Raw genomic sequence first — 11,439 nt, 5'->3', positions numbered from 1 at the left:
CACAGCGATGGCATATTGATTATTTGTGTCATGATTTTATTTCAACAAGACTGGGTGATTTTGACCTCACAATGTCCCAGTTCACAGCGCTGGCATATTGAGACCAGAGTGATATGCGGCATTACAAGAGAACTGCTCGATTAGCCAAAGCATAAGATATAAGATATGAGCTTGGAAAAAGGTTACTGTACCGAAGAACAAAGATTCAGCCACACTAGAAATTCCCCCCAGTCGAGGCATAATCCACCATCCAATACATTCATGATCATTGGGACTCATCCATGAAACACGATTGAGAAAGTGCAGCAACTTAACTGAACAAACCGAAAGGGGCAGCACCAGAAAATCGTATGCGAATAAACAATCGATTCAAATCCTAAGGAATCTTCAATCTACCGAGTGGGTACAGCACCAGAAAATAGCAAGTACTGGCTGCGATTATGGAGGTGTATTTAAAAGCTTATCAGGTCATCCTTCTTCGGATCTGGCTTTTTCGGCCCTTCCTGGGAGGAGCTGCTACCTCCCTTCTTGCCAAATATCATCTCATCGAGATCATCAAGGATATCATCATCTCCACCTGACCTTGCTCTCGCGGCAGCTGGTTTTCTAACAAGGGCGTCTTCATTGCCGATAGCAGTCGAATCTTCATGTTCTGTGGCAATCGGTATGACAACTGGTCTCTGTTCTGCATGCTCCGAGGCCCTGGGCTGCTTCATCTCCTCGTACTTCGATAACACTTTCTGGATCTCATCGTTCACGCTCAAGGCCTCAAAGAGCACAGCTTCGTTGTCTCCAACGGTCTCAATAATCCTCTGGATAGTGTGTTGAGATTGGTAGCATTGTTGCACAAGAGTGGCTGTCAAGTCATCCTGTGGTGAGAACAAAAGTAGTCAAACAAGAATCTTTAGATAGTTTGATTTGTGCTAGTTCAACAAACAGCATGCCTATTAAAGTTTTCATTTAGCGAGAAAACAGTTGGCTTTAATAAAGGATGTTATAGAACAGTGCAAAACAATACTACTTCAGGATGGAAACAACAGAAAAGGTGTGAATAATTGAAATATATACCCTAATCCAACAAAGAGCTGCAGTAGCTATAACTTCAGGATGCAGTGGATGTAATTGTTAACAGGGAAAGCAGTTAGCCAACTATGCTCAACAAAACATGGAGTACTTTTTCAATCATTCTGATTCCTAAGCAACTGTATAGAGCATGCACTAGTTAACAATCAACATGAACAGCAAAATGTTTTCACTACATGCAATGAAGTAGTCTATCACTTTATCACCATAAATGCGGCACGATAAGCAAAATACATCCACCTGCCCTAAGTATGTTTCATCAGCAACATGACACAATAAGCAGTATCTTTTACTGCAAAAGATCCATAAAGGAAATCTCATGTGTGAAAATAGCTAATCACATCATGATGGTTGAGAACTTGACAAACAGAGTAAGAGAAAAGTTAAATGAAATTGGGACACAGTACCTGCAAAGCATCCTGTTCGGGGGAAGACGAAAGAACAGTTGAAAGAAGTTCTACGCTGTTACGAGCTACATCAAATGCTTCTTTTGTTTCTTCAGCAGTATGTGTATGAACATGGACGTCTTCGAATGCCTGCTGGGGCAAGCTTGCGTCAACATCAGCTTCGGCAACTGATCGTGGGGGAGTAAATATGGGAGCCAAGCTCTCATTGTCACGTCCAGGAAACCGCACTCCTCTTGATTTCAAGCTCTATACATGGAAATGGCCATGTTATACAGTGTTAACTTATGGACCTTGGTTACTGAAGTACAAAAACATTCTGTGAAAGGATAAATCATATTGATCTTCTGCAGCACTACTCCATTGTATTTTACAATATAAGATATGATATCACAGGCACTTCCATTAATCAGAAGAAGTAATGTGCAAAGACATTAATTAGACATTGTGTAGATGTCTAAAATAATCAACAAGAGATAATGTATTTCCATCAAATGTCATATCAAAACAACCAGTAAATTATTATGAATAATAAATCCAGAACTATAGGAATGATACAAGCGCTGCCTAAGGCGCTCATTATAAGTACTTGGTGAGCTCGGCTGGTTGCACAAAAATATAACCATAAAAATGTAAGTAAACTATTAAGTACAAAAGCATAACTATGTAAAACATCAATAGCTCAGTGATTGCACTAAAGCAGCCTTACTTCAGCATGTCGCTCCTAAATCTGATTGTTCCCTATAATTGCATCATGGAACAACACAGATTATTGTACTTTTATCTTTCGGCATGAACTAGTAGAAGAAAAATAAACCAGTGCAGTGTGGTAGTATGAGTTAACTGGAACAAGACACAAGTTGCGCAGTTGGTTTGGTTGAAGTTGCAAACCTTGTATGTTTCCTCATAGACTGGCAGATAGCGGAGTTCATCACCAGACTCCCCCCATGCTTCAATCAGCATAAGGGCCTTGTTCCTGTTATTCACCACGGTCTGAGGGTCATCAATCAACCTGACCATCTCATCAAGAACACGCTCGGCCGCAACCTCTGAGAAGGCCTTCTCACAGTTCTTCACAATAGTTTCAAGCAGGACCAAGGAGAGGTACTGGACCCTCGCATCCTTCAGCATGATCCTCTTCTTGATCCCACGTATAAGCTCCACACTGTTAACCTTCTCTGAGTTGATCAAGTCGCAAATCTCCAAGTTTGAGTTCCAATCAGGCCCGTCCAGATTCTCCGAGGTGGCGTCCTCAACAATCTTGTCAGCCGGAGTCTGCCCCTGGAACAACTCCTTCATCTTGAAACTCATGGAGCTCATTCCGGCCGTCATCTTCTTGCTGACCTCCGTCCCGGTGATCTTCAGGCGCTCACCAAAGGCGCTAACCTTGTCCATCAGGTTGTCACTCATTTTCGCTGCAGAAACCCCGAATTAGTCGAGAAAATGGGCATGTCGCAGTTCGATGACACATTTACGTGATGAAAATCTCATGGCAAACTTCAAGCGGGCGTTGAAAACCCCGAATTCTGCAAACTAAATTGCACAACCCCGAATTCTGGAAACTAAACTGCACCTTGGGTAGACTAATGTTGCGAGCTAAGGAAGAAAAACCTACTTACACCGTCTACATAGTTTCGATTAGTGAATCCGCAAAGCCAAACGAAATCCTAGGAGATCCCGTCCAAGCAGGCTAGGGTTTACTCACCACCACCAACAGAATCTAAAATAAGAGTTGATCCAAGCCGATCTCCACCCCACGGCAGTCCAGCACCAGTAGAGGGCGACGGTGAGGAAGACGCCGGTGGAAGGAGCCCTGCCGTTCAGCGGCGGCGGAAGAGACAGCAGGAGATGAAACGGGTTATGAGAGGGAAATTGGGGGAAACGGCAGGGGAAGATCAGGATACTGGACACGGAATTTTGGGGAGGGAAGCAGGAGAAGCGGATTAGGAACAGGGGTTGAGGGGCGTAGCAGGCCTACCTCCGCGACGGAACTGACGAACGGAATAATCCAACAAGAGCGCCTTGTCTGACCCGTGGATTTGTCTTTCCGCGTCGTTGCTTCCCGGTGAGTTCTCCTGCGGTGCCTTGCAGTTGCGGTCTCTTTTCTGCCACTCCGGTCAGCCGGTTGACTGTTTGGTATCGTCGGTTCGCGAGAAAGTACAGGTTGGTTGAGGTGAGTGAAAATGACTAAAAATTTACGATCGTTTATGACATGCCACAGTAGGCTTATTGCTTCTATATCAACCATAAACCCCGTTCCTCCCCGTCCTTTTCAATCTAACTGTATAATACTACGCTATTTCTGAAAATATTATTTTCCCCGATCGAGTAGTTATTTTTTTATGATATGTGTGTAATTATATACAATCATAAAAAATGAGTAGGAAACTCAAATTCCTTGTTGAACTGGCTCAAGCGGAGATAAGACAGTTTTCATAGGGGAAGTGATGAACTTATGAATTCAAGCTGAATGCTTCGCCAAATACTGCTCTTTCAATGGCTGATACAATATTTAGCCGTTTACCGGAGGCTCCGACTTTGGCAGCACGGAGAAGCATAAGCAGGGTCAACGGCGCAAGGCGTACACAGACGTACTCACGACGTCAGAAAGGTGCCGTGTACCGACCACCACACCACCGCCAAACATCACGACGCGCGGGGGCAGGCAGGCAATATCACAACAGCTCCGGCTTAAAAGAATTCACACATGGCGCCACGGACAACCCACAAGCACCAAACTTTATGGTCGCACTGCTTTAATCCTGCAATTAACAACTGGGGATGGAAGCTGCCACACGGCACCCGGATAAGCGAAGCTACTCGTGCTAGCACAAATGACATCCTGCCTAAAACAGCCTGCCAAAATACATGACGAATATCTGATCTGATAAGTTAATGCAACAGTTTACTCTTTTACCCAATTTTCTGCGTGACATCAACAGATTCACATACGAGCATACCGAAAGTCTAGCTTGAAATAGCAGTTACAAGCAAGACACAGTACAGACACAACTCCAGCAGAATATTCATAGTTGAAGGCGCACGGGCACCCAGTGATGCTTCAACTTGCTTTTTCTCAGACATCTATCTCAAGACGGCCATAGCCTACTACACTACGGTCTGGAATTTTTCGTAGATTGCTGCATGAGGTACCTGTAAACAGACATTTCAGATTCATGATGCTAACATAGTGTCATATACGGGCATTAAGAATCAAGTGTCATATACTGAATATTAAATGATAGAATTACAGGTGCAATTCAGTTTTCTAAACCTGGACTTTACGAGTTGGGATGTTCCAAACCAATTTAGGCAAATCAGTCAATTCAATTAATATAACGGTAAATAAGTCCTCCCTTTTATTTATGAAATAAAAGCAAGAGCTGCCTTATATGATAATGGAGACAAGTGAATGCATACCAACCCAATATGTTGGGACAACTACAAGTGCTGAGATGTGTGAATGATTGTTAGCAAAGAAATAAAGAAATTATTGCAGAGACCCATAAGAACAAGGCATCACTGCAATCTGAAAACGTAACATTCAAGGGATAATGATTACCTGCAAGTGTAGAACCCAGCAGCATACCATGAATTTAAGAGCACAGCAAGATCACTATCAAGATTCGGGTTCACGCCCGTATTCGTGCTTTCCTCCTTTCCAGTATCAGATTCGTTTCCTAGATTGAGGACAAAAGGTGAGTAGTGAGACGAAGTATATATGTGCATTACCTGAAGCAAGTTCACCTAATTGATATTACAAGGGATGTGAGTTTTTGGTTTATCCTTCTTATGTGTAATGTGTACGTTCATAGAACTAGCTAGTCTTGCAAAAATATTTTAAGACATTTGCAGAAGAACGCCACTACTTCAGACAAGAAGTTACTTACTTTGGGTGCCAGGCAGTCCAGATATCGTACTTCTCATAAAATTAAAGGCGCCTTCAGCAGTCATCATTGCAGCCTTAGCAACTTGATCATCATTGGTAGATACCTTTGTTGGGGGCTGCATGAAGTTTGAAACACTAGGGTATGCAGTGCTTGCACCTGGGCATTGCTCACCTGCAAAGGATTGTATTATGTAGTCTATTTACATGCAATGGCATAGGCACAATACATATGAACAGATGAAGAAGCCACAAACTAAGGCACCTACAAGTCAATGATACGCTGTAGCCAGCAGTAGGTGGCATACAAGCAGAACCTCCACTTGGTTGGCCAGCTGAACAGCAGGAGACAGATACCAGGGGAATGTTCCCATTGCAGCATGAGGATTGAGTGGTGGAAGAGTGAGGATCTGGTGCTGTAGCACTATAGACAGGAATTTGCCGCTGTTGGGTTGTGGAAGCATATCCTGGTGCTTGATAATTCCAATAGTTTGTTTGTTGGAGTTGCTCAAGAATGTTCCGACTCTTCTCCTCAAGCTCATAGTATTGTCTCAGCAATTCATTGTACTCCCCGGTTTGCTGGCTTGAGCTCAAATTTCCATCAGCATCAGTAGTAGCATCTGTGGAAAGCATCTTTGCCTCTGAAACATGTGTCTCTTTGCCTGGATCAGTTTGTTGAAGAGGAGCTTGCTCAACTGTCTGTCTTTCTTCAGAGAGCTGCTGTTGTGTCTCTGATAGACCACAGGGTGTGTAGTCACAGTTGGCATCTTCCTCTCTGAACCTTTAAAATGTACAAACGAAATGATATTAAACTTGATCATATCTTCAAAGAATGTAGCGCCAAGAATTTAAAATTGGGAATATTGGGTAGACATAAAGGACAAATGAGCATTGCCAAATCATTGGGAATATCGGGTAAACAAAATAGCACATGTCCTTAAAGAATAATCCGTAACGCTCAAGTTTCTACAAGTTGCATAAGTAAATTGATGATCGCATGAAATTGTCATCCCAAAGCTTTAGTTGTCTCCATCAATTACAGTGTGAGTTCCAAACAGAACAGTTGAAACAAATATGGGAACAGCAAGCAGCTATTTCTCAACAGGCTACCCTTTTTATACCCGTGCCAACAATCATGCGATTCTAATAATGTAAAACAGTACATTTGATTTGGATAGCATAGACACAAGCTAACATACTAGTTCACCACTTAATCAAGCTACAAACATCAGTATACTTACCCATCCGCTGCTCCAGCAGTAATGGGCTCCACTTCTGCTGCAGCAGCATGTTCGGTCTTCCCATCCTCACTTGGCGCTGCTCGCTTGCTCTTGCAATGCATTTCCTGCCAATCATCAACAATTAGTCCGATGCAAACAAACATTTTGCAAAAAGGGGAGTCGACTGTACATAAATTTCCAATCACGATGCCTATATAAGGTAAAACCTCAGCTCTCCTTCCCCCAATCCAAACACCCCAGAGCACCCACCCCGCTTACCCACCGATGCAACCGACAGCCGCCTGACAAAGCCCCCCAAAACCCTAAACCCTAGCAGCTGCGGCGGCGAGAGGCAGCGGTCCGGGGAGTCATAGAAGCCAGAGACAAGCAAGCATACCTTGAAGGTGGACATGGCGCGGTCGAAGGCGTCGACCAGCGCGGAGTCGTCCCACAGCTCGCCGCCCTTGCCCATCCCCGAATCGCGCCGACCTCTCTCGCCCTCGCGGACCCTGCGGCTTCTCTTCCCTTCCTCGGCCCTCGGCAGCGCCGCCTTTCGAGGAGAGTGGAACGGAAAGGCGCATTCCCGTTTCGCGAAGTCATCAGAAAAGGAAAAGGAACCGCACGTCCGTCCGTCCGTCCGCACCGGCAGGCCAGCCCATGTTTGGGCCCATCAAGAGGCCCATGGGTTGGTTCAGCAGAGCACATCGGGCCAGCGAGTCTCGTACTGGGCCTGGACCTTCTCTACCACGTTATCACCCGGAACGGGCCACTGATAACCCGAGCGAGGCCTGTGGTTCCTGTGGCCTTGTGAGTGTGAGTGACTTTGTGACGAGTCCCGACGGAACCAGCAGAAAGAAGAAAAGAATAACATTTGCAGAACCAAGGGACAGAGCAACGCGTCGTGTCACGGTGGCGCGCGAGAAAAAGAGGAGAGGCAAGCACGACGCGAAGGTCACGTCACATCCATGCATGATCCATGGCCTCTTGGGCTTCCTTGTTCCTCTCGTGCACGGCCGTCCTTACAGTGCCGGAAATGGGCGGCGATCAGTTTCCAAACAGAGAGGACGATGGTTAGTCAGTTGCTCAGTCTCACGTCACGGGTTGCTTATGCTTTTATTATCTTCTGTTTCTTCCGTGGAAGCATTGCATTGTCCAAAAGCTTACACGCATGATCTCATCTCGCTTGCTTGTTGTAGCCTTGGAGCCAGTTTAGTTCCACCTCATTTTGCCAAATTTTTCAAGATTCTCCGTCACATCGAATCTTTGGACGCATGTATAAAGCATTAAATATAAATAAAAAATAAAACTAATTACATAGTTTAGACGAAATCCACGAGACGAATCTTTTAAGCCTAATTAGACTATGATTGGATACTAATTACCAAATAACAACGAAAATGCTACAGTAGCATTTCGCCAAAAAAAAATTGCCAACCAAACAGGCCTTCGGGTGGAAAAGGCAGAAGAAGATTTTCTACTCTACTGCAAAAGTGTGTGTGGGGGCTAAGAGAGAGAGAGAGAGTGTGTGTGTGTAGGAGGTGTGTCCAGTGTCGTATGGGCCAGTATGGCAGATGCATGAGAGCAGAAAAGAAGGACAGGGGTTGAGGCCTTGAATGCCGGGCGGGTGGATGCAGCATGCACGCACGTCAGGTCGCCGTCAGGGCGGAGGACGGAGGGATCGGTCGTATCCGCATTGGGCGCCAACGCTGCGCGCCCTGCCGCATCCTGCTGCCTTCAATTGCCGCGATCGAGGCCAGAGCGCCCGCTCCCATCCCACAGCCCGGCACTCTGCCCGCGTCGCGTTCGCTTGACGTGATGAGACCTGAGACCTCCTCCGTCCTCTCCCTCCGTCGCCGGCCGGGCCGGCCACACTGTTGCGTCTGCGCCCTGCTGCGGTGCTGCTGCTGCCCCTAGGTAGCAGGCAGGCTACTAGCAGTAGCAGCAATTGTTTACAGCCGGTGCAGCCAGCCAGCAGCTGCTGCTGCCTGCTGGTGCTACTCGATCGCTTGTTGCTTCTCCTTGGGGCGCCCCACCCCCAATCATAGCGTAATGGAGTGCCTCATCATTCATTTCCTCCACTTCTTCTCTGTGCCCAAAGCCTTTGTCCTCCTCATCGGTCTGCGTGCAGTCTGAGGCTCTGAGCCAACCGCCCGCCCGTCGCCCACAGATTCTTCCTCCAGCTTGACTGCATGCTTGAGGATGAGGAGCACGCAGCTGGGCTTCTGCTTCTGCTTCTCATCAACAGGCCGAAAAAGAAGAACCGCCAGCTGCTGTAGCTTCTACCACCTCAATTTGCTGGGTTGTTCTACAGTGTTTAGTATTAGTACTTAATAATTCATTTCTGCCAAACTAATCAAAATTCTTGCTGTAATGACAGTGCATGATATGGAGGCACGCAAGGGCATGGGCGATCGAGTCCAGCCCCGACTGACCGACTGCTTGCTGCATCCTGCGTTGGTCGCACGAGCTCGGTTCCATATACTATCAGTGACAGACTGACGAGACCACGTGCTGCGTCTGCGAACGCAAAAGTAAAACGCTAGCTAGCGGTGGTAGCTTTTGATGCAATGCATGCTTCAAAGTCAGTGCGAATTCGAACGCAGGCGGAGCAAGGCAACGGAGCAGTGCAAGCGGCGTGGTCCGGTCCGGTCGGGTCCCGTCCCGTCCCTCACGGACACACACGTATGGATGGCATTGTACGTACGTACGTGCGTGCGAGCTGACCAGAGAGAAAGCCAAGCCCCAGTGCATGGCGAGACCTGCTGCGTGCTGCATGGTGCCAGGACCCAGGAGCCGCCCGTACTAGCTAGCGCTAGCGCCGGCCGAGGCCGGCACTGCGACCAAGTGTCCCTGCGCTTCCCGCTGCGGCTGCGCCGCGTGCACACATGTGCGTGTCGTGTCGTCGCGGGCCGGGAGGCGGCGGGGCCCTTGCGTTGCATTGCGCTTGCATGCACGGGTGCGCCGGCATGGGCGTCAGGGCATGCATGGATCATCCCGCGGAAATCACGCGACGCTCAGACGCTGGCTGGATTCTTCTCCCTGTTCGTTTCGGTGACCCTGCATGGTGGGCATGGGCGTGGCCCGCGCCAGGCGGCAGTCGCGACGCGGTCAACCACGCAAGCTCGCTAGCTCTCCTCAGTCTGCAGACTCTACGCTGCGTTGCTTGTGCTGCTTGCCTTGCAGTAGTACGGGTTGCCGGACACCGCTTGCTCTTAATCCGTGCATGCAACTGTGCGTACGACATGCATGCTCTCGTCTTTGAGTCTTTGCCGGCCACCGTCGTTAACGTTTGTACTGCAAATTCGCAGTGTGTTAGAGCTAGCGAAAATTGAAGTGCATATATATAGACCCAGAGACGACGATCAAAGCTATAGAAACGCAAATACAAGAGAGACAGGCTGATCGGGTTCGGTGGTAATACTGGAGTACTCTCGCCAGTAGTGGGTAGACTGGTAGTGACGTACTGTAGTTTCGAAATGGTAAAAACGGGAGGATGGATCGGAGGAGCTGGGCACGGATATCGATCCATGGAGGGCCGGGCCAGGGAAGCTAGGAAACAAAAGTAGGCAGCTAGAGGTATAGGAAGCTAGTGAAGAGGGTAAACGGTGGTGGTCGTATCAAGGCTTTCCAAGAGAGGTCGCTTCAGTCGGTCGGTCGATATATCACAGCAGGCGCGTCCATCGATCCATCGGGCTGGGCACGGGCCAGCATCAGCCATCAGCTGCATGCCATGCCACCACGCAGCGCCGGCGTCCCAACCTCCCTCATCTCAGCTCGTCGATCGTCCTTCTCGATCCTATACCCTCTCAAGAGATTTGACTTTAATTCCTTCCTCCACGCCGCACGCCTATTTTCTTCCGACCCCCCTCTCCAGCTCTCTCCTCTCTCCTCCTCTTCTTCCTTTATTTATGATTTATGATTGACGCAGACAATTGCATGCCCGCATCCATTTCATGCATAGGGGTTCCCTCAATGGCCAAATTGGCATGCGACTGCAGGCTACAGCTAGCTGCGTACAAATATTATTGCAATATTACTTCATGCCTAACTCCCTCCGCCCCCAAATAAATGCCGTTCTCACTTAACGACGAGTTAATCACTTTTAACTTTAACCAAATATATATACAAGAAAATATTAATATTTATAATACATAACTAATATCATTAGTTATGTTGAACATATTTTCATATATAAACTTAATTAGAGATATAAATGTTGCTAGCATTTTTTTATAAACCTAGTCAAAGTTGCTGGCACGAATACCATAGCGACACTTATTTTGAGACAAAGGGAGTACTTGCACTACTCCATGGACGTACTCCCTCGGTCTAAAAAATAAGTGCACTTCTAGCATTTGAAATTTGTCATAGAATGAGTACATTTCTTAGACTTCTTGATATGGCCCACCTAATTATAGTAGGTTCTTTCTCTACTTCTAAAGTGCCATCATTACCTGCTTAAATAGCTTTTGATAGAGATAAACTATGGTATTTTTCAAATAACATTGATATATATCCTCCAAGAATGTTAGAAATATACTTATTTTGAAACAGGGGGAGTGTGTTCCTATTCCTATACCCCATGCTCATGGGTTAAAATCTTAGAAGGGGATGGGAAAGAGCTTGGAGGTTGAGTGAGATATAGGAAGGGCGACAATGATGCTAAACTCAAAACAATATTAATATTTAACCCTAATAACTACTATTTACTCTAAAAGTATTATCTTTACTTTGCACTAACCTCTCCTAACTACTTAAGGTGTTGAATGTCTTCTAACAAATAATTATGTCTAGCGGTGTTTCTTTTTTTTAAAAAAAAATAGTGCTTACAATACTATTAATGTAG

The 11,439-nt window shown here is 46.6% G+C and overlaps 2 protein-coding genes across 4 annotated transcripts; both read right to left on the bottom strand.

The window, feature by feature from the left end:
- Positions 1 to 348: 348 nt before the first annotated feature.
- On the bottom strand, positions 349 to 3,622 carry LOC136530908 (TOM1-like protein 1). Of its 3 annotated transcripts, XM_066523625.1 has the most exons (5): positions 3,466 to 3,621; positions 3,193 to 3,300; positions 2,379 to 2,902; positions 1,491 to 1,736; positions 349 to 869 (listed from the first exon to the last, which is right to left on the bottom strand). In XM_066523625.1, exons 3-5 carry the CDS (start codon positions 2,895 to 2,897, stop codon positions 453 to 455), a joined length of 1,182 nt encoding a protein of 393 aa, XP_066379722.1. In that variant the 5' UTR covers positions 2,898 to 2,902; positions 3,193 to 3,300; positions 3,466 to 3,621; the 3' UTR covers positions 349 to 452. The 3 variants fall into 3 exon arrangements, with proteins under 3 accessions (XP_066379722.1, XP_066379724.1, XP_066379723.1); XM_066523627.1 differs by lacking the exon at positions 3,193 to 3,300 and having other exon boundaries at positions 3,466 to 3,622; XM_066523626.1 differs by lacking the exon at positions 3,466 to 3,621 and having other exon boundaries at positions 3,193 to 3,459.
- Positions 3,623 to 4,207: 585 nt separating this feature from the next.
- Positions 4,208 to 7,160, bottom strand: LOC136530909 (uncharacterized). The gene is made up of 6 exons (XM_066523628.1): positions 6,991 to 7,160; positions 6,615 to 6,718; positions 5,643 to 6,154; positions 5,378 to 5,548; positions 5,050 to 5,167; positions 4,208 to 4,640 (listed from the first exon to the last, which is right to left on the bottom strand). Exons 1-6 carry the CDS (start codon positions 7,063 to 7,065, stop codon positions 4,601 to 4,603), a joined length of 1,020 nt encoding a protein of 339 aa, XP_066379725.1. The 5' UTR covers positions 7,066 to 7,160; the 3' UTR covers positions 4,208 to 4,600.
- Positions 7,161 to 11,439: the final 4,279 nt, after the last annotated feature.

The sequence above is a fragment of the Miscanthus floridulus genome, unplaced genomic scaffold, assembly GCF_019320115.1.
Source record: "Miscanthus floridulus cultivar M001 unplaced genomic scaffold, ASM1932011v1 fs_230_2_3, whole genome shotgun sequence".
Classification (NCBI taxonomy): domain Eukaryota; kingdom Viridiplantae; phylum Streptophyta; class Magnoliopsida; order Poales; family Poaceae; genus Miscanthus; species Miscanthus floridulus.
The sequence above is the reverse complement of the archived record's forward strand: the minus strand, read 5'-3'. Positions and strand labels throughout refer to the sequence as shown.

Coding starts and splice junctions, on each gene's coding strand:
- LOC136530908 (XM_066523627.1), bottom strand. CDS start 2,897: ATGAGTGACAACCTGATGGACAAGGTTAGCGCCTTTGGTGAGCGCCTG. Junction 1,737..2,378: donor TCTATGAGGAAACATACAAG/GTTTGCAACTTC, acceptor TTCCATGTATAG/AGCTTGAAATCAAGAGGAGT. Junction 870..1,490: donor CCGAACAGGATGCTTTGCAG/GTACTGTGTCCC, acceptor TTCTCACCACAG/GATGACTTGACAGCCACTCT.
- LOC136530909 (XM_066523628.1), bottom strand. CDS start 7,065: ATGGGCAAGGGCGGCGAGCTGTGGGACGACTCCGCGCTGGTCGACGCC. Junction 6,719..6,990: donor GCGCCATGTCCACCTTCAAG/GTATGCTTGCTT, acceptor GATGATTGGCAG/GAAATGCATTGCAAGAGCAA. Junction 5,168..5,377: donor TGGACTGCCTGGCACCCAAA/GTAAGTAACTTC, acceptor TCCTCAATCTAG/GAAACGAATCTGATACTGGA.